Source organism: Hypanus sabinus, unplaced genomic scaffold, assembly GCF_030144855.1.
Source record: "Hypanus sabinus isolate sHypSab1 unplaced genomic scaffold, sHypSab1.hap1 scaffold_1921, whole genome shotgun sequence".
Taxonomy (NCBI): Eukaryota; Metazoa; Chordata; class Chondrichthyes; order Myliobatiformes; family Dasyatidae; genus Hypanus; species Hypanus sabinus.
Genome location: NW_026780016.1, coordinates 35,079 through 55,699, shown reverse-complemented (window position 1 = coordinate 55,699; position 20,621 = coordinate 35,079). Strand labels below are relative to the sequence as shown.

Sequence of the window (20,621 nt, the reverse complement as noted above, 5' to 3'; positions counted from 1 at the left end):
TCAAACACTCCCGGGGTCAGGCGCAGAGTAAATTTCGGTCCACAACGTCACGTCACACATCCCGGGGTCAGGCACAGAGTGAATCTCCCTCCACACAGTCCCATCACACACTCCCGGTATCAGACATACAGAGAAACCCCCTCCACACCATCCCATCACACACTCCCAGGGTCAAACACACAGTGAAACTCCCTCCACACCGTTCCATAACGAACTCTCCGGGTCAGAGACAGAGTGAATCTTCCTCCACACCGTCCGATCACACACTCCCGGGGTCAGACACAGAGTGAAACTCCCTCCACACCGTTCATTCACACACTCCCGGTGTCAGACACAGAGTGAATCTCCCTCCACACTGTCCCATCGCATACTCCCGTGGTAAGTGATGCAGTGAAACTCTCCACATCTTCCATTCTCACCCCCTGTTATATGGAGCAGTTGAAACGGAGGATGCCGTCTCACCTGTTCTCCTGATAAGGTATTGGCAAATCTGAGCTTTGTTTTCGGTGATGTTTCTGTACTTCATTTCGAGCTGATTGAACTGATAACGGAGATCGTTGTGCGTTCGATTCAGCTCCGAGAGATCCGAGTTGAGGACGGAAATGTTGTTTTCGAGAATAGTCAGGTTGTTGTTCATGGCGGAAAGACTATTCAGACAGGTTCTCTGAGAGAGATCCAGGTGGGAGTTCTCGGATGTCCTGGATTCAAGGGTTGTGTTCAACTCATGGACATGCTGTTGATATTGGCGCTGGGTCCTGTTCATCTCCTGATGTTGTTCCCAAAGTCTCCGGTAGTTTCGGTCGGCGGTGATCAGAGACAGTCGAGTCTGCGATACTGAGAGGGATAGTAAAGTATGTGTCAGTGACACGGTATGAGGTGTGTCGGTGTCAGATGAGGGGAGTGTCTGTGTCACAGTGAGAGGTCTCGATGTGACGAGGTCTGAGGAGTGTCGATGTCACTGTGTGGGGAGTGTCGGTGTCGCACTGAGGTGCGTGTCTATGTCACAGTAAGGGATGTGTGACTTCATAGTGAGGGGCCTGTCGGTGTTACAATGAGAGATGTGTCGGTGTCACACTGAGCAGTGCGTCTGTGTCACAGTGAGTTGTGTGACGATGTCACAGTGAGTGGTGTGTGACGATGTCGCAGTGATATGTCTGTTTGTGTCACAGTGATTGACCTCTCTGTGACACAATATGGGGAATGTTGGTTTCACAGTAGGAGCCTGTCGATGTCACGATGTGGGGTGTGTTGCTTTCACGCAGAAGGTTGCATCATTGTTCCGGAGAAGTTTGTGCCGGTGTCAAGGTGAGGAGAGTGTTGGTGTCACGGTGAGCGGAGTGGTGGTGTCACTGTGAGGGGTGTGTCAATGTTGCGGTGTGGGGAGTGTAAGTGTCACGGTGAGAGGGAGTGTCGGTGTAAGGGAGTCACAGTTCGCAGTCTCGGTGTCACGTTCAGGGGAGTAGCGGTGTCACATTAAAGGGAGAGTCGGTGTCACGGTGTGGAGAGTGTCCGGATCACTATGCTGGGAGTGTCATAGTGAGAGTGAGTGTCCATGTAACAGTGAGGGGGACTGTCCATGACATGGTAAGGGGCGTGACGATGTCCCGAAGTGGGGTCTGAAAGGTGTCACGGTGAGAGGGAGTGTCCGGATCACTGTGCTCGGAGTGTCAGTATTACAGTGAGACGGAGTGTCCATGTCACAGTGAGGGGGAAGTCCATGACATGGTAAGGGGCGTGACAATGTCCCGAAGTGGGGTCTGAAAGGTGTCACGGTTGAGGGACGTGACAGTGTCAGCGTTACGATGTGAGGTAAAAGTCACGGTTAGGGGAGTGTTGGTGTAATGGTGTGGACTGGACGGTGGCACGGTGTTGGGAGTGTCGGGAATGCTGGTGTCATGGATAGGGGAGTGTCGATGTCACAGAGAAGGGTGTACAGATCTCACGGTGAAGGCTGTGTCAGTGTAGCGGTGAGAGATGTGTCGGTGTCACGGCAAGTGTACTGTCGTGCACGGCGTGAGGGTACTATCGTAATAATGGTAAGGGTCTTCTCTATGCTATGTTGAGGGTAACGTCTGTGTCACGGCGGGGGTCTTGCCGCTGTCACGGTGAGGAACGTGTCGGTGTCAGAGTGAGCTTTTTGCGCTAACATTTCATTTGACTCTGTTTGTTTACGGTATGACTACACCCGGAGCCTGTTCCACTCACCATAGATCGAAAGCCCGGCCACCATCGCGACGAGGCCGATCGTAACGAGACAGAGTACGGAGATCTTACGGACGGATCGATTTCCGATGTTCTGCTTCGGCTCCTGTTTCTGCGCACCTGTCGAAAGCCCATTCAGAGTGTGTGTGAAATCAGCCTTCTCCCCCACTGGATCTCCCTTCCACCCACCATCCGCGCCCTATCCCTCCATCACGATCACCCCTCCCTCTCACAATCCCATCTACTTTCAGCCGTCATCCCCGACAGTCCAAATTACTTAACTTGGCAAAGGCTGACAGGTGTCTGACGGATTCCAGAGATCAGTCAGATCTCCCCTGAGCCTCCTCGGCTCCAGAGGAAGCGACCCAGGTGTCCGACCTCTCGTTGTAACACGTGGCACCGAATCCCGTCAGAGTCCTGTTAAACCTCTCCGGAGGCTCCCCAACGCCCTGACATCCTTCCGATAATGGGGTGAGCAGAACTGTATACAATACGCCGGATTCAGCCTAACCAGTGATTTTTGTTTTTATGAAGTTGCATTATAACAGCCGAAGTTTTAAACTCAGTGCCCCAACTGATATAAGCTTGGTATAACCGATAATGGCAAGAATGATATAAGCCTTCTTCGTCATCCTCTCAGAATGGATGAACCAATGCATAGGTCTACAGGACCCCGGTGCTGAACAACACACTTGAAGGTTCTGTCTTTAATAGTCCGCTATCTCTGGATATTTGACCTACCAAGGTGCGACATTTTAAGATTGTCCGGGTTAAACAGCTTTTAACATTTCTCCATCACAAATCAGAAACTGATCCATGTCTTTACAGGTCCTCTAAGCGATCCACAAGACCCATTAGCCTATCATCTAGAAACAGAACAAACCACGCGCCTATACTTTCATTCAGATCGTTTATATACATCACAGACAGGGGAGATCCCACCCACGTCCATAGTTACAGGTCACTTCATTGGAGGAGATCAAGGTTACTCGATCTCAGAATGCAGAATAAAGTATCAACGTTACTGAGAAATTGCTGTGCAGGCAGACTATAAGGTTGAAGAGCCACTAAGAGGAGGATTTGAGGTCAAGAGTACATCTTATCGCATTAGGTGTCCGTTCAGTAGTCTGACTACTGTCGTGTACAAACTGTCCTTGAACCACCTTATACATGATTTCCCATTTTCACTCCGATGGGAGGGTGCAGAGGAGAGACTGTTCGGGGTGGCTGGAACCATTTATTTGATGATGCTGACTGTATTCCCGAGGCAGCAGGAAGTGCAGTCAGAGTTCATGGAGGGGAAGCTGGTTTCGGAGCTGGGCTCAGCTCTTTCCACAACGCTCTCCAGTTTCTTGCGGTAATGGGCGGAGCAGTGATTCTATTTTTAGTGAGGAACCAGGACGTTTCATGAGAACAGTGTAGTGGACATGGTGAACAGGGAAGACAATATTTTGTTTTTCACTTTGTAGACGACTCTGCAGAATTTTGTGGGTCTCAGTGTCATAAGGTTAGGTGGGCGTTGATGCAGGACACAGACACTAAAGCACTAAGAACAAGACGGGACAGAACTAACGGACGGGACAGGTCGCAGACTAGGCTAGGAGAGCAGGACCAGGACGAGGGACTGTGGGCAAGGAGCCTTGGCGTGGACCCCGAGCCCGTGACTGGACAAGGACCGAGCCTTGACTTGGGTTCGGACCCCAAACCAGGCGCAGACGTGACGAGGCCTGGGTTCTTGGAGCTTGAGATTGGGATTCGTGGAGTTCGGGGCTTGAGATTGGGATTCTTGGTTCTCGAGGCCAGAGATTGGGATTCTTGGTTCTCGAGGCTTGAGATTGGGATTCTTGGTTCTCGAGGCTTGAGATTGGGATTCTTGGTTCTCGAGGTTTGAGGCTGGGGTTCTTAGAGCTCGAGGCTTGAGGCTGGAGTTCTTGGAGCTCGAGACTTGAGGCTGGGATTCTTGTTTCTCGAGGCTTGAGGCTGGAGTTCTTGTTTCTCGGGGCTTGAGATTGGGATTCTTGGTTCTCGAGGCTTGAGATTGGGATTCTTGGATCTCGAGGCTTGAGATTGGGATTCCTGGTTCTCGAGGCTTGAGGCTGGGGTTCTTGGAACTCGAGGCTTGAGGTTGGGGTTCTTGGTTCTCGTGGCTTGAGATTGGAGTTCTTGGTTCTCGAGGTTTGAGGCTGGGGTTCTTAGAGCTCGAGGCTTGAGGCTGGAGTTCTTGGAGCTCGAGGCTTGAGGCTGGGATTCTTGTTTCTCGAGGCTTGAGGCTGGAGTTCTTGTTTCTCGGGGCTTGAGATTGGGATTCTTGGTTCTCGAGGCTTGAGATTGGGATTCTTGGATCTCGAGGCTTGAGATTGGGATTCCTGGTTCTCGAGGCTTGAGGCTGGGGTTCTTGGAACTCGAGGCTTGAGGCTGGAGTTCTTGGAGCTCGAGGCTTGAGGCTGGGATTCTTGTTTATCGAGGCTTGAGGCTGGAGTTCTTGGAGATCGAAGATTGAGGCTGGGGTTCTTGGTTCTCGAGGCTTGAGGTTGGGGTTCTTGGTTCACGTGGCTTGAGATTGGAGTTCTTGGTTCTCGAGGCTTGAGGCTGGAGTTCTTGGAGATCGAAGCTTGAGGCTGGGGTTATTGGTTCTCGAGGCTTGAGATTGGGGTTCTTGGTTCTCGAGGCTTGAGATTGGGATTCTTGGTTCTCGAGGCTTGAGATTGGGGTTCTTGGTTCTCGAGGCTTCAGATTGGAATTCTTGGTTCTCGAGGCTTGAGATTGGGATTCTTGGTTCTCGAGGCTTGAGATTGGGATTCTTGGTTCTCGAGGCTTGAGATTGGGATTCTTGTTTCTCGAGGCTTGATATTGGGGTTCTTGGTTCTCGAGGCTTGAGATTGGGATTCTTGGTTCTCGAGGCTTGAGATTGGGATTCTTGGAGTTCGAGGCTTGAGATTGGGATTCTTGGTTCTCGAGGCTTGAGTTTGGGATTCTTGGTTCTCGAGGCTTGAGATTGGGGTTCTTGGATCTCGAGGCTTGAGAATGGGATTCCTGGTTCTCGAGGCTTGAGATTGGGATTCTTGTTTCTCGAGGCTTGAGATTGGGATTCTTGGTTCTCGAGGCATGAGATTGGGATCTTGGTTCTCGAGGCTTGAGATTGGGGTTCTTGGTTCACGAGGCTTGAGATTGGGATTCTTGGTTCTCGAGGCTTGAGATTGGGATTCTTGGTTCTCGAGGCTTGAGATTGGGATTCTTGGTTCTCGAGGCTTGAGATTGGGGTTCTTGGTTCTCGAGGCTTGAGATTGGGATTCTTGGTTCTCGAGGCTTGAGATTGGGATTCTTGGTTCTCGAGGCTTGAGATTGGGGTTCTTGTTTCTCGAGGCTTGAGATTGGGATTCTTGGTTCTCGAGGCCTGAGATTGGGATTCTTGGTTCTCGAGGCTTGAGATTGGGATTCTTGGTTCTCGAGTCTTGAGGATGGGATTCTTGGTTCTCGAGGCTTGAGATTGGGGTTCTTGTTTCTCGAGGCTTGAGATTGGGATTCTTGGTTCTCGAGGCTTGAGATTGAGATTCTTGGTTCTCGAGGCTTGAGTTTGGGATTCTTGGTTCGCGAGGCTTGAGATTGGGATTCTTGGTTCTCGAGGCTTGAGATTGGGGTTCTTGGTTCTCGAGGCTTGAGATTGGGGTTCTTGGTTCTCGAGGCTTCAGATTGGGATTCTTGGTTCTCGAGGTTTGAGGCTGGGGTTCTTAGAGCTCGAGGCTTGAGGCTGGAGTTCTTGGAGCTCGAGGCTTGAGGCTGGGATTCTTGTTTCTCGAGGCTTGAGGCTGGAGTTCTTGTTTCTCTGGGCTTGAGATTGGGATTCTTGGCTCTCGAGGCTTGAGATTGGGGTTCTTGGTTCTCGAGGCTTGAGATTGGGGTTCTTGGTTCTCGAGGCTTCAGATTGGGATTCTTGGTTCTCGAGGCTTGATATTGGGGTTCTTGTTTATCGAGGCTTGAGGCTGGAGTTCTTGGAGATCGAAGATTGAGGCTGGGGTTCTTGGTTCTCGAGGCTTGAGGTTGGGGTTCCTGGTTCTCGAGGCTTGAGATTGGGATTCTTGGCTCTCGAGGCTTGAGATTGGGGTTCTTGGTTCTCGAGGCTTGAGATTGGGGTTCTTGGTTCTCGAGGCTTCAGATTGGGATTCTTGGTTCTCGAGGCTTGAGATTGGGATTCTTGGTTCTCGAGGCTTGAGATTGGGGTTCTTGGTTCTCGTGGCTAGAGATTGGGATTCTTGGTTCTCGAGGCTTGAGATTGGGGTTCTTGGTTCTCGAGGATTGAGATTGGGATTCTCGGTTCTCGAGGCTTGAGATTGGTGTTCTTGGTTCTCGAGGCTTGAGATTGGGGTTCTTGGTTCTCGAGGCTTGAGATTGGGATTCTTGGTTCTCGAGGCTTCAGATTGGGATTCTTGGTTCTCGAGGCTTGAGATTGGGGTTCTTGGTTCTCGAGGCTTGAGATTGGGGTACTTGGTTCTCTAGGCTTCAGATTGGGATTCTTGGATCTCGAGGCTAGAGATTGGGGTTCTTGTTTCTCGAGTCTTGAGATTGGGATTCTTGGTTCTCGAGTCTTGAGATTGGGTACTTGGTTCTCGAGGCTTGAGATTGGGATTCTTGGTTCTCGAGGCTTGAGATTGGGGTTCTTGGTTCTCGAGGCTTGAGGCTGGGATTCTGGTTTCTCGAGGCTTGAGATTGGGATTCTTGTTTCTCGAGGCTTGAGATTGGGTTTCTTGTTTCTCGAGGCTTGAGGCTGCGGTTCTTGGAGATCGAGCTTTGGGCTTTGTTTCTTGAAGAGCTTGGCGCTTGAATAACTCGGAGGCTGGAGCTTGGAGGTAGACTAGGAACTGTACCTCAACACAGAGCTGTGAAAGAGTTATGGAAATAAGTCAGGCAGATTGAGCCTATATACCTGGGAGCGCAGAGGTGACCTTACAGAGTTGTATAAAACCACATGGGGAACAGACAAGGTGAATGCACAGAGTCATTTTTTCTCTATGCATTGAGAATCGAGGACCAAAGCGCTCATGGATAAGGTGATAGCAGTAGATGATGCAACTGGGGAGAAGAGTATCCGCGTTTTTTTTTTACTCAGACAGTGGTCCGTCTACGGGTCGGGCTGCCAGAAGAAATGGTTGAAGCAGATGCATTATAACTTGAACAGGTGTGCATAAAGCACGTGACCCCTTCGCAGTGATGTCATTATTGTAAACTCTGACCTGTCTGTGACATTTCGGCGGGTCCGGAGGCAATGGGAGGAACGTCATAATCATCGATGTGAAGTTCGTCTTCCGGTAGCTTCACCGCTGAGTAGATGGAGTTCAGACCGTCTGAGAGATTGAGAGAGAGAAATAGAAGGAGGAGAGGCCGGCAGAGAATATACGTTGTCTATCGGCGGCAGTTATTTCCAAAGGGAGCTCTGAGAGTGTTAGTCCATTGTACGTGGTCTGTCTGTGGCTCTAACCGGAGCACCAGTTGTGAGTTGGACAGCAAGGAAGGTTCAGGCATAAAAGGGAGACACTGCCTAGCGGAGCGGTCATAAAGGAGCGGTTTTCAATGGAGTCATCTGACACAGAGCGGTCGGGCTTTGGCTGCAGCTCCTTGGGGACCGGGTAAGGAACTGGAGATGAAGCTCGATGACCTTCTAATGGTCATGGAATGTGCGGAGGTAATAGAGAGGAGCTATAGGCAAGTAGACACACCAGGGCTTGGGAGCCAGATAAATGGGCAACAGTCAGGAGAGGGAAGAGCAGGAGTCACACACTAGAGAGTACCCCAGTGGCTGTCCCTCTTAAGAATAAGTACTCCTGTTTGAGTACTGTTAGGGAGGGAGTGGTTGGTGACGGCATTCCTATGGGATACAACTATGGCCGCTTCTCTGGCATAGCGTCTGGTCCTGTGGTTCAGAAGGGTAGGGAAGGGAAGAGGACGACAGCAGTAATAGGGGACTCTATAGTTAGAGGTTTCAGACAGGCGACTCGGTGGACGCTGGAAAGAAACGCGTTTGGCAGCTTGCCTCACCGGTGCCAGATCGTGTGTAACGAGCTTCCCGTTGAAGTGGTAGAGGCAGGTTCGGTATTGTCATTTGAAGTAAAATTGGATAGGCATATGGACAGGAAAGGAATGGAGCGCCACGGGCTGAGTGCAGGTCGGTGACAATAGGTGAGAGTAAGCGGTCTGCGCGGACTGTAAGGGCCGAGATGGCTTGTTTCCGTGCTGTAATTGCTGCATGGTTATACGGTTATACAGATTCTCTTCTGGTCCTCAACACGATCCACAACACCACCGTATCATCTGCAAACGTACCAAACCACTCATCTAAACTGTCATCCGGGTCATTGCCACACATCACAGAGAGGAGAGGTGCCAGTTACATCCAGAGATACCGATCACTTCATGTTGTGGAGCAACGTAAATCAATCACAGAATGCAGAATAAAGCGTCACAGTTACAGAGAACGTGCGGTGCAGGCAGAGAATAAGCTGAAACGGCAAAAGGGAAGCAGATTGCGAGGTCAAGAGTACACTTTGCATGGTAGAGGACGGTTCAATAGTCAGATAACTCTGGGGTGGAAGCTGTCCTTGAGCCCAATGAGACAGGCCTTCGCATCTTCCTACCGACAGTAAGGTGCAGAAGACAGAATAACCGGCGTGACTGGAGGTGATTCTGTAATGCTGCTGGCTGCTTCATGGAGGCGTCGGCATCTGTGGAAAGAGTTCATGGAAGGGAAGCTGGTTTCCGAGAAAGGCTCAGCTCTTTCCACAACGCTCAGCATTTTCTTTCGGTCACGAGTGAAACTGTTTTTATATTTTTAGTGAGGAACCAGGGCGGTTCATGAGAACAGGGAAGTAGACTTGATGAATAGGGAACTCTATAACGGATTTAACATTTCTAGTCGGTGGGCTACTCTGTAAAATGTTGGGAGGCACAGCGAAATTTGTCTGACTGATTTGTGCGCATTGGCAGACATAATGTACGCTGGCTGACAAGTCCCCAGATTGTTTATCCCACTGGAAGGTGGAAGGAAGGGACATCGGTAGGGACGGAGAAGCAATGGAGCAGTTAGACAGGGAGGGCGAGGGGAAGATATGGAGTGTGGAAGATAGTGGGGGAATGGAGATATTAGATTGCGTGAGACCTAGTGAGAGTTGTCGGATAATTTGACAGGGAGGACAGAACAAGCACGGGTAGTAGGTATATCGTACGTAGAGTTGAAAAGGGCGATCGTCAAGTATTCAGACAGTAGACTGCTCTTGAGGATGATGTGGAACCAAAGGAGATTGGTCTCATTAATTTGACTGCGGAGGACTGCTCCAGTCAGCTTGGTAGACGTAATATTCACAGATTTAACAAGGTCCCAGATGAAATTTGGTGTACCACAAACGGAGGGATGGCTGACAGGATATAACATTGGCTCGGCGGTCGTAGCAAAGTTTTGAGTGTTGAACTTGGTTTCTCAGACTGGAATCTGGTCACTAGACATGTTTGCCAGAATGTCGCTAGTCGGACCAAGGATCTTAGTCAATTATATAGACCATTTGCAATAGATTACACAATAAGCAGTTGACAAGCTTGCAGATTGCTAGAATGGTTCGGGATGGTTTAAACTAATTTGCAAGGGGGATGGAATCCAGAGCGATAGAGCAGTGAAAGAAGTGCATGGGGTAAAGCCGGATTTAACATACAGAGATGCTTTGAGGAACGAGGAGCAGAATTAAGGGTGTAAGGCTAGTAAGGTAGAAGGGTTATAGTGTGTGTAAGAATGCAAGAAGCATCAGGAACAAAGGTGATGAACTGATAGCTGGGATACATACATGGAATTATGATGTAGTGGCCATTCCGGAGACCTGGCTGGCACCAGGGCAGGAATGGATTCTCCATATTCCGGGATTTCATTTCCTTAAAAAGGATGGGGGATGTGGAGGAGGCGTGGTATTACTGGTCAGGGATACTATTACTGCTACAGAAAAGGGTGGGTAGTATAGCAGGATCCTCTTTTGAGTCAGTATGGGTGGATGTCAGGAACAGGAAGGGAGCAGTTACTCTACTGGGGGTATTCTATAGGCCTCCTGGTGGCAGCAGAGATACCGAGAAGCAGATTGGGAGGCAGAGTTTGGAAAGGTGCAAAAATAACATGGTTATTATCATGGTTGACTTTAATTTCCCTAATATTGATTGGCAATTGATTAGTTCCAAGGGTTTAGATGTGGCAGAGTTTGTTAAGTGTGTCCAGGAAGGATTCCTGTCACAGTGTGTTGACAGGCCAACTAGGAGGAATGCCATACTAGATCTAGTATTAGTTAACAAACTGGTTCAAGTCATAGATCTGTCAGTGGGTGAGCATCTGGGGGACAGTGATCACCGCTCCCTGACCTTTAGCATTATCATGGAAAAGGAAAGAATCAAAGAGAACAGGGAAATGTTTAATTGGGAAAGGACAAATAATGAGGCTATAAGGCTAGAACTTGTGGGTGTGAATTGTCATGATGTTTTCACAGGAAAATGTACTATGGACATGTGGTCTTTGCTAAAGGATCTCGTCCAGGATGTTAGGGATAAATTTGTCCAGGTGAGGAAGATAAAGAATGGTAGGGTGAAGAAACCATGGGTGGCAAGTGAGGTAGAAAATCTAGTCATGAGGCTTAGGAAGCAAGGTTGAGATGGGTCTATTGATGAATATAGGGTAGCAAGATAGCAGTTTAAGAAAGGGCTGAGAAGAACAAGAAGGGGGCATGAGAAGGCCCTGGCGAGTAGGGTATAGGAAAACTCCAGGCATTTTTCAATATGTGAAGAACAAAAGGATGACAGGAGTGAAGGTAGGACCCATTAGAGATAAAAGTGGGAAGAGGTGGCTGGAGGCTGTGGAAGTGAACGAGGTCCTCAATGAATACTTCCTTTCGGTATTCACCAAAGAGAGGTAACTTGATGACGGAGAGGACAATATGAGTGAGGCTGATGTCCTGGAGCACGTTGCTATTAAGGGAGAAGAGGTGTTGGAGTTGTTAAAATACATTAGTACGGATAGGTCCTCAGGACCTGACGGAATATTCCCCAGGCTGCTCCACAAGGCGAGGGAAGAGATTGCTGAGACTCTGGCTAGGTTCATTGTGTCCTCTTTGTCCGAAGGAATGGTACTCGAGATTTTGGAGGGAGGCGAATGTTGTCCCCTTGTACAAAAAAGGTAGTAGGGATAGCCCGGGTAATTATAGACAAGTGAGTCTTACGTCTGAGGTGGGAAAGCTGCTGGAAAAGATTCTTAGAGATAAGATCTATGGGCATTTAGAGATTTATGGTCTGATCAGGGACAGACGGTATGGCTTTGTGAGGGCAGATCATCTCTAACAAGCCTGATATAGTACTTTGAGGAGGTGACCAGGCATATAGATGGGGATAGTGCAGTGGATGTGATCGACATGGATTTCAGTAAGGCATTTGAGAAGGTTCCGCACGATAGGCTTATTCAGAAAGTCAGAAGGCATGGGATGAAGGGAATGTTGGCCATGTAGATTCAGAATCCGCTTGCCTGTAGAAGGCAGAGAGTCGTGGTGGAGGGAGTACATTCAGATTGGAGGGTTCGACTAGTGGTGTTCCACAAGGATCTGTTCTGGGACATCTAATTTTCGTGATTTTTATTAACGACCTGTATGTGGTGGTAGAAGAGTGGTTTGGCAAGTTTTCAATGGGCACAAAGATTGGTGGTGTGGTTGATAGTGTAGAGGATTGTCGAAGATTGCAGAGAGACATTGATAGGATGCAGAAGTGGGCTGAGAAGTGGAAGATGGATTTCAACCCGGAGAAGTGTGAGGTGGTACACTTTGGAAGTTCAAACTCCAAGGCAGAGTACAAGGTTAATGGCCGGATACGTGGTGGTGTGGAGGAGCAGAGGGATCTGGTGGTGCATGTCCACAGATCCCTGAAAGTTGCCTCACATGTAGATAGGGTAGTTAAGAAAGCTTATTGGGTGTTAGCTTTCAAAAGTAGAGGGATAGAGTTTAAAAGACGCGATGTATTGATGCAGCTCGATAAAACTCTGGACAGGCCACACTTGGAGCACTGTGTCCATTTCTGGTTGTCTCAGTATAGGAAGGATGTGGAAGCATTGGGAAGGGTACAGAGGAGACTTACCAGGGTGCTGCCTTGTGTGGGTACTATGGATTACGATAAGAGATCAGGGGAGTTAGGGCTTTACTCTTTGGAGAGAAGGAGGATGAGAGGAAATATGATAGGGGAGTACAAGATATTAAGAGCGATAGAGTGGATAGCCATTGTCTCGTCCCCAGGGCATCACTGCTCAGTACAAGAGGACATGGCTTTAAGGTGTAAATGGGGTTTCTTCATTATCATTGTTACTGAGTATGTTCATCAAAATGGCTTTGTTTGTTAAAAGTAGGAATGCTGCATTGTTGCGAGAGAGTGCAGAAAGCTTGTTTGGGTTAAAATTTACTGATAAATAGAATTGTATTCCTTTGTAAACCAATTGGGATTAATGTTGTTCTTTCTTCTGAGTCTATAAGCTGGGGTGATTGGCGCGAGGGGGTGAGAGAGATAGGACGCGATGCTGTAAACTGGACGAGGAACAGACACCAAGACGAAGATAGATGTGCTTGGTTGACCACTTCGGGTGGTCCTGATCTGCGAGTCGGGGAGTTCGGAGGGGATCGAATGGTGGCCAGAAGTCTTCAGTAATTGAGCTCCAACGGTTGTGCACGAAATGGTTTGGACTTTGATAAGTTTGACACCTTTTCTTTATTTTCTTTTCCTTCAGAAGTACCGTATCGTTATTAATCACTTAGTTATAGTAACCTTTATTAATTGTACTCATTTAATCGCATATTGTGTACTGTTTGTTTTCTTTTTGGGCGAGTCGGGGACATCACACAGCATCCACACCAGCAGATTACCCAGATTGGCGGGGCCGAATGCTGCTACCCCTAGAGGAGAACGAGCTGAGCGAGCCTGAGGCGACCCAGGGGTTTAAAGAGGTAAGGGGAGTGAAGCTCAAGGGGGTTATTAGAGGAAGTTTTTTGACTCAGAGAGTGGTTGTTGCGTGGAACGCACTGCCCGAGTCAATGGTGGAGGCAGAATCACTAGTGATGCTTAAGAGACTACTAGACAGGTATATGGAGGAATTTAAGGTGGTGGTGGGAGCTATATGTGAGGCAGGGTTTGAGGTTCGGGGCAACATTGAGGACCGAGGGGCCTGTAATGTGCTGTACTATTCTATGTTCTTGATATGATAAACAGTGAAGACAGTTTCCGCTTCCAGTGGGATCTCGATTAGTAGGGAAATAAGGCCGAGCAGAAGCAAATTCAATTTATTTCGGGTAGCTGCAGCTGTCGAATTTCAGGAAGACAAGCCAGGGTGTGACAGTCAATGTAGGAGCCCTGGGAAGTGTTATAATACAGACGGACCCAGGGCTACGGGAAAACGGTTCCCAGAAATTGAGGTCAAGGATAGATAGGGCAGAAAAGATTGCATCTTTATGAATCAGTACAAGAGTCGAGAGGTCACTTTGCAGTTGTACAGGATGTATGGTATGCCGACCTTGGAGTATAGCGTTCATTTTTTGTCCACCTGCTGCAGGTGAAATGCCACTGGGCAGCAAATATTGCACAGGGAGCTTTACGGGCATACTCGAGGGGCTGAGTTATTCAGATAATTCAGGCAGGTTAGGATTTTATACCTTGGAGTTTATGGGTGACCTTACAGAGGTTTATAAAACCACGTGGGGCACAAACAAGGTGAACACGCAGAGTCATTTTCTATAGACTTGGAGAATCGAGGATCAGTGTGCACAACTCTGAAGTGACAGCAGAAAGAGATTTAACAGCGGACCAGAGTGACAATTTTTTTAAGCGGACGGTGCTCCGTCTTTGGAAGGAACTGCCAGGGAAAAGGTCGATGCAGATACATTAGCACTTGTACACTTGTGCTTATATCACGTGACCCCTTCCAAACGTGAACTCTGACCTGCCTGAGCAGTCATTGGCATTTCTCCTGGTCTCGAAGCAATAGGAGGATCTTCTTCCTTCGCGATGAGAAGATCATTGTGAAGAAGGTTCAGCTGAGAGTAGGTGGGGTCCAGTCCATCTGGGAGCGAATGGAAGAGAATGTGAGAGAGGGACAAATAAAAGGGCAAGGGACAGGTGGAGAATGGGTGGGGGTGAGAGACAGGGAGAAAATATGAGGGAGGTTAGGAAGTGAGTAGAGAAAGTCGTGGAGACAGAGCAGTAGAGAGAGGGATTGTCTCAGTGCCAGAAGCAAACGTTTAATGTTGCATTTCCGAGCAGTCACGAGCAGACCCATCAGTAGCAGAAGCAAATGCAATTTAAATCGGATAAGTGTGCGCTATCGTATGTCTGTCAGATAGCCCTGAGTTGGACACTCACAGCGTTCCGGAGGAAAACTGAGGTGTATTGGAGAACAGAAGGACCCGCGGTCCAGGAACACGGTTCCCAGAATGTGAAGTCACAGATAGACAGGGTGTTGAATGCGAATGAACGCAGACCTTCATCAGAATGTCACTGAGTACAGGAATCAGGTGAACATGTTTCAGTTGTCCAGTACGTCGGTGACGTCACACGTGGAGTACGGTGTCCTCTCATGTCATGTCAGGTCAAGTCATTTATATTGCCATTTCGACCATAACTGCTGGCACAGTGCATAGTAAAAATGAGAGAACGTTTTTCAGGATCGTGGTGTTACATGACACAGTACAAAAACTGAACTGAACTACTTAAAAAAAAACAACACAGGGAAAGCTACACTAGACTACAGACCTACGCAGGACTGCATACAGTGCACAAAAACATTGCAGGCTTCACAATAAGTAATAAACAGGACAACAGGGCATTAAGGTGTCAATCCAGGCTTCGGGTATTGAGGAGCCTGATAGATTGGGGGAAGAAACTGCTACATAATCCATTCGTGAGAGCCGGAAATGCTTCGGGGCCTTTTCCCTGACGGCAGGAGGGAGAAGAGTTTGCATGAGGTGTGCATGGGGTTCTTCATAATGCTATTTGCTTTGCGGATCCGTTCTGGAAAAGACGCCATCAAACTGGAAATGAGTGCACGGGGAGATTTACGAGTACGTTGCCGGGACTCCAGGGACTGAGTTAAGGAAAGAGGTTGCGTTGATTGCGAAGTTATTCCTTGTAGCGCAGGGTTGACCTTTCAGGGGTATATAAAGCCACGAGGAGCACAAACAGAGTGAATGGGCGCTATTAGTTCCCCTTAACCTGGACTATGGAGCACAAGAGCGCACAGGTATAAGGACAGAGGGGAAACAGATTTAACTGGTGAGCCGATTGACAAGCCTTTGTTACCCTGATGGTGTTCAGTCTGCGGAACGAGCGGCCAGAGTATTGGGGGAGAAAAATGCATTGCACACTTAGCCATTTGGGAGTATGACATGTGAGCCCTCCAGAATGACGTCTTTGTTGCATCACTGACCTGTTTGTGTATTGGTGAGGCGTTCGACTTTCCGAATGTTCAGCTCGGTGTAGGTGGAGTTCAGATTGTCTGCGAGAGAGAGACAGACAAGGAAGAGTGAGAGCGATAGAAAATCGGGGACAGTGAGGTGCGGAGGGAAGGGATGAGATATCGAGAGAGGAGGAGAGAGGGCTGTCGGGAGGGAGGCAAGAGGGGGAAGTGAGACAGGGATTGCAAAAACAGAGAGGGTGAAATTAATGGATGGAGTGGTTGAGAAAGGGGTGATCGAAGAGGGGCGATGGGCGGGAAAATGGAAGAGAATGGGGGACACAGAACAAGGAGAGACAGGGAATGTTAGAATGTTACGTGGGTTTCTGCACCTAAGTTACAGGTGAACAAGTTAGGTCTTTATTCCTTGCAGCGTGGAAGGTTGAAGTGTGGACTTGATAGAGGTAATTAGCGTTATGATGGGTACAGATAGAGATGATGTGGATAGGCTTTTTCCATTGAGAGTAGGGAGATTCAAACAAGAGGACATGAGTTGAGAGATAAGGGGCAAATGTTTAAGGTAACAGGAGGGGAGCATTATGAGCTGAGTGCTGGTCAGTGGGACAAGGTGACAGTAAGCGTTCGGCACGGGCTAGAAGGTTCGAGATGGCCTGTTTCCGTGCTAAAATTGTTATATGATTATATGTAAAAAATAGGGGATAAAGTGAGGTGAAGGTAGTGAGATAGTGAGCGCGGAGAGTAGGATTGAGAGGTGAGACAAAGGGGTGAAATGGGGAGAGAGGGTGGAAGAGATAAACGGTTTGCGAGTGAGGGAAAGAGTACAGAAGGGAGAGAGATTGGGAGAGCGGGGGACGGTAACAGAGGGGAGAGCATTAAGAAAGTGAGCAAAGAGAGGGGAAGAGTTAATGGGGAAGAAGGAGTAGAGAGATGATGGGAGATAGTTAGAGAGCGAGCAGAATGAAGGTGTGAAGAGGGAAAAGGAAGCAGAGTGAGGACAAGACAGGGTAGAGTGGATGAGATGGGAAAAGAGGGATTGAGGAGAGTGGGGAGTAGGGAGGGGAAACAGAAGAATGAGCGTGAGGGAAAGGGAGAGAGAAGGGGGAAGGGATAAGGCTTGTGCAGAGTGAGAGAAGGGAGAGGAGAGCGAAGGGGAAAGAGGGCATTAAAATAAACTTTATAGTCCTCCCTCATCACCGCATCTCTTCCTGCCCTCTCTAAACACAACCCTACAGCTGCTTTATTCAGCTGCCATCCCACAGCGCTCCCTCCTTTCGCCCTGTCAGCGCTCCCCCCTCAGTCACCCTTCCAACCGACCGCCCCGACCACGACACTCCCACAACAATGCCCCTCCCATGACATTCCGTCCTCCCACACCGCTCTCTCCCCACTCCGTTCCACGATGCTGCTTCTATACCGCCCTCCTATGCCAGTCGCTCCACGCCTCCCTTCCCAAAGTGTGCCATGGTCACGCCCCCACCCCGTGACGTTGCTTTCTCCTCGTCGCCTCTCCTGTGCGCTCCCTCCGACATAGTCAAACAGCGAATCATTAGGGTCAGCTGTCAGTTTGCCCTGAGTTTTCACGACAGGAATGGAAACATTACATGACCACAGTCAAGGCAAAAAAAGATTAAACTGACTTTCACCTCTACGGACCTGGGGCTCCACGTTCTGGACATCAGGTTCAGCTGGGAGCGATACAGGGAGGTTCGGAAATGGGCTGAGGGAACCTCATCATCGATCCATCACACACACACGAAATCAAAACCAGAGTGACCTTCGCTCCACGCAGTCCCATCACACTCTCCCGGGGTCAGACACAGTGTGAATCTCCCTCCACACTGTCCCATCACACTCTCCCGGGGTCAGACACAGTGTGAATCTCCCTCCACACCGTCCCATCATACTCTCCCGGGGTCAGACACAGAGTGAATCTCCCTCCACACCGTCCCATCACACTCTCCCGGGGTCAGACACAGAGTGAATCTCCCTCCACACCTTCCCATCACACACTCCCGGGGTCAGACACAGAGTGAATCTCCCTCCACACCGTCCCATCACACTCTCCCGGGGTCAGACACAGTGTGAATCTCCCTCCACACCGTCCCATCACACACTCCAGTGGTCAGACACAGAGTGATTATTCCTCTACACGGTCCCATCACACTCTCCCGGGGTCAGACACAGAGTGAATCTCCCTCCACACCGTCCCATCACACACTCCCGGGGTCAGACACAGAGTGAATCTCCCTCCACACCTTCCCAACCCACACTCCCGGGGTCAGACACAGAGTGAATGTCCCTCCACACCTTCCCAACCCACACTCCCGGTGTCAGAAACAGAGTGAATCTCCCTCCGCACCGTCCCATCACACACTCCCGGGGTCAGACACAGAGTGAATCTCCTTCCACACCGTCCCATCACAAACTGCCGGGATCCAACACAGAGTTAATCTCCCACTGCAGCGTCTCACAGGCCTGGGCTCAGACACAGAATGAAGCTCCCTCCCTGCTGAGCAATTACAAACCCCCGGGGTCAAACGCAGAGCTAGTTTCCATGCAGACTGTCCACCACACGCTCTCGGAGTCTGACTCAGATTGAATCCTCCTCCCTCCCTCCCGTCTTTCTGCCCCTCTCACCTCGGGAAGGAGCCTGTATGTCAGTTTTTGTGGGCTTCTTATTCATGTAGGTCTCGCTGTCGTCCATTCCGTCGAGGATCCTCTGCATCTCTGAGCTCAGAAAGGAGAAGTAACCGTTGTCAGAGGAAGCCTGTTTTGACAAGTGAGTCAGACCGACACCAAAAAACACGAGATCAGCAGCTGATAAAGAGGAACCGAGAGGAGGGGGTGGGGAAGGTGCCGTGTAGAGGGATTGAGAGTCTGCGAGAGGGTGACCCACAGAGATAAGAGTGGAGCAGGGAAGAGTAGTGATAGTGAGGAGAAAAAGGAGGAGTGAGAGAGAGGGATATAGAGTGTGGGCTGAGAGAGAAGTAGGGATAGTGGACTGAGTGAATAGTGGAGTAGAGAGGTGATGGGTGAGAGGTTGGAGTGAAAGGAAGGTAAGAGTGACGGAGATGGTGAAAACGGGAGGTGATGAGGAAGATGTGTAGATAAATTGAGGGGGAGGAGATTGGCAGAGAGAGGGAGAAATGTCGGCGCGTTTAAAGTGAAGAAAAGAGAGAAAGACAGAATGATAGGAGCGGTGAGTAGAATAGAAAGAAGAGAGGGAGGTACAGAGAAGAAAGAGGAGAGCAGGATAGGGAGGGATGAGGGAGAAGGAATGTGGACGATGAGGGAGAGAGTAGTCGAATGAGGAGAGACTAAAGGAATGGAAGGATTCTCTATCCTTTTCAACCTCTCTCTCCCCCACAGTTACATCTGCATCTGTCACACACCCTCCCTCTACAACCGTCTCTAACTTTCTCTTACCCCTCCATGTTACACCCTTCGTCATCTTGCTCCCCACATTCCTTACTCTCTCCCGACTCTCTTATACGCCGCTACCCCGCTCTTAACACTGCCCGTGCCCTTCCCCACTCCTTGTCTCTTTCTCACACTCTTCCTCCCCCCAACCTCCTTCCTTTCACCCCTCTCCTCCCTCTCCCACTCTCTTTCTCAAGTTCCCTGCCTTCCCTCTCAATCGGAGACAGTTTCTCTCGGTCTAAACATATTATGCGATTCTGTCTCTGCATCCCCGTTACTAACCCCCACTTTATCCTCCATGAATATCCCAAATCTGCTTCAATTTCGCTTTTCTGTCCAGATCGCTCCCGCACTCTACCCACTCTCTCCCCATCCCTATCTTTCTCACTGTGCTCTTCACTCAGCCCTCCCTATCACTCTCCATTCTCCCTTTCTCCAGCATCCTCGCTCTCATACTTTCTGTCTTCCCAAATCTGTTTCGCCCGCACTGAACACGCAACTGTCGGATATCCGATAACAAAGCGGTCCACTGTTCCGTTTTCTGGAAAGGCGCCCCCGCTGTACAGGTACGTCCTCGTCACCATTTTTCTCACCGCAATCGGGATCGGTCACACTCTCCATTGTAAGTCAGGTGCGCGGGGAAAGGAGAACGTATCTTTGGAAATGATGGACTTGTAGAGAGGGAGCAGGTGGGGATTGTCCGGACCGGCGCAGAGAGAGAGAGAGGGAGACAGAAAGAGTGACACGGAGAACCTCATCAATGCCCATACACACATTCCGGGGGTCAGACACAGAGTGAATCTCCCTATACACCGTCACATCACACACTCCCGAGGTCAGACACAGAGTGAATCTCCCTACACACCGTCCCATCAAACATACCCGGGGTCAGACACAGAGTGAAGTTCCCACCCCAGCGCCCTAACACACACTCCCGCGGTCACATACCGAGTGAATATCCCTCCGCACCGACCCATCACACACTCCCGGGATCACACACAGAGTGAGTCTCCCTACACACCGTCCCATTACGCACTGTTGGGTCAGAAACAGAGAGAAGCTTCCTCTCTGCCCGCACTCCCCTCTCAGCAATTAACAGCGCTTCGGCCTTCCTGTGGTCTTGAATTCTGTCTCTGTCTCTGAGATAATGTGTGTGTGTCACCAACTGTAGGGCAGAGGGACAGGGAGTGTAGAGGAGGAGAGGGGAGGGCAGTGAAGGAATGTTGAGTTTTCAGTCACTGGTCGGGAGTGATGAGGAACCATACGTCCGGCCTGCCCTCACGGAGAGGTAGAGAGGCTCAAATCCGAGAGATCGATACCTGGTGGACGGGGAGCATGATAACACCAGACGTTAACACTCCGCCATTATACCTGCAGTTCCCTGTGAAAACAGACAGAGAGGCGTTTGAGCCGGCATGACTAAGCCGTGGTGCAGTAGGGGAAGAGGCGCGTTTCGGGGAATGAGGATCTAGAAGGCAGTGGGTGACAGAGAAATACAGGGCTGTAGGTGACACAGGGCCTGGCGGAGTCAGGGAGGCGTGAATTTAAG

At 49.7% G+C, this 20,621-nt stretch overlaps 1 protein-coding gene across 1 annotated transcript; it reads right to left on the bottom strand.

The window, feature by feature from the left end:
• Positions 1-462: 462 nt before the first annotated feature.
• Positions 463-18,646, bottom strand: LOC132387506 (uncharacterized; the record flags this gene model as incomplete). Its single annotated transcript, XM_059959876.1, has 6 exons — positions 18,290-18,646; positions 15,665-15,733; positions 14,183-14,302; positions 7,431-7,541; positions 2,206-2,322; positions 463-834 (listed from the first exon to the last, which is right to left on the bottom strand). Coding segments are annotated over exons 1-6 (877 nt in total), but the record flags the coding sequence as incomplete, so codon positions are not given.
• Positions 18,647-20,621: the final 1,975 nt, after the last annotated feature.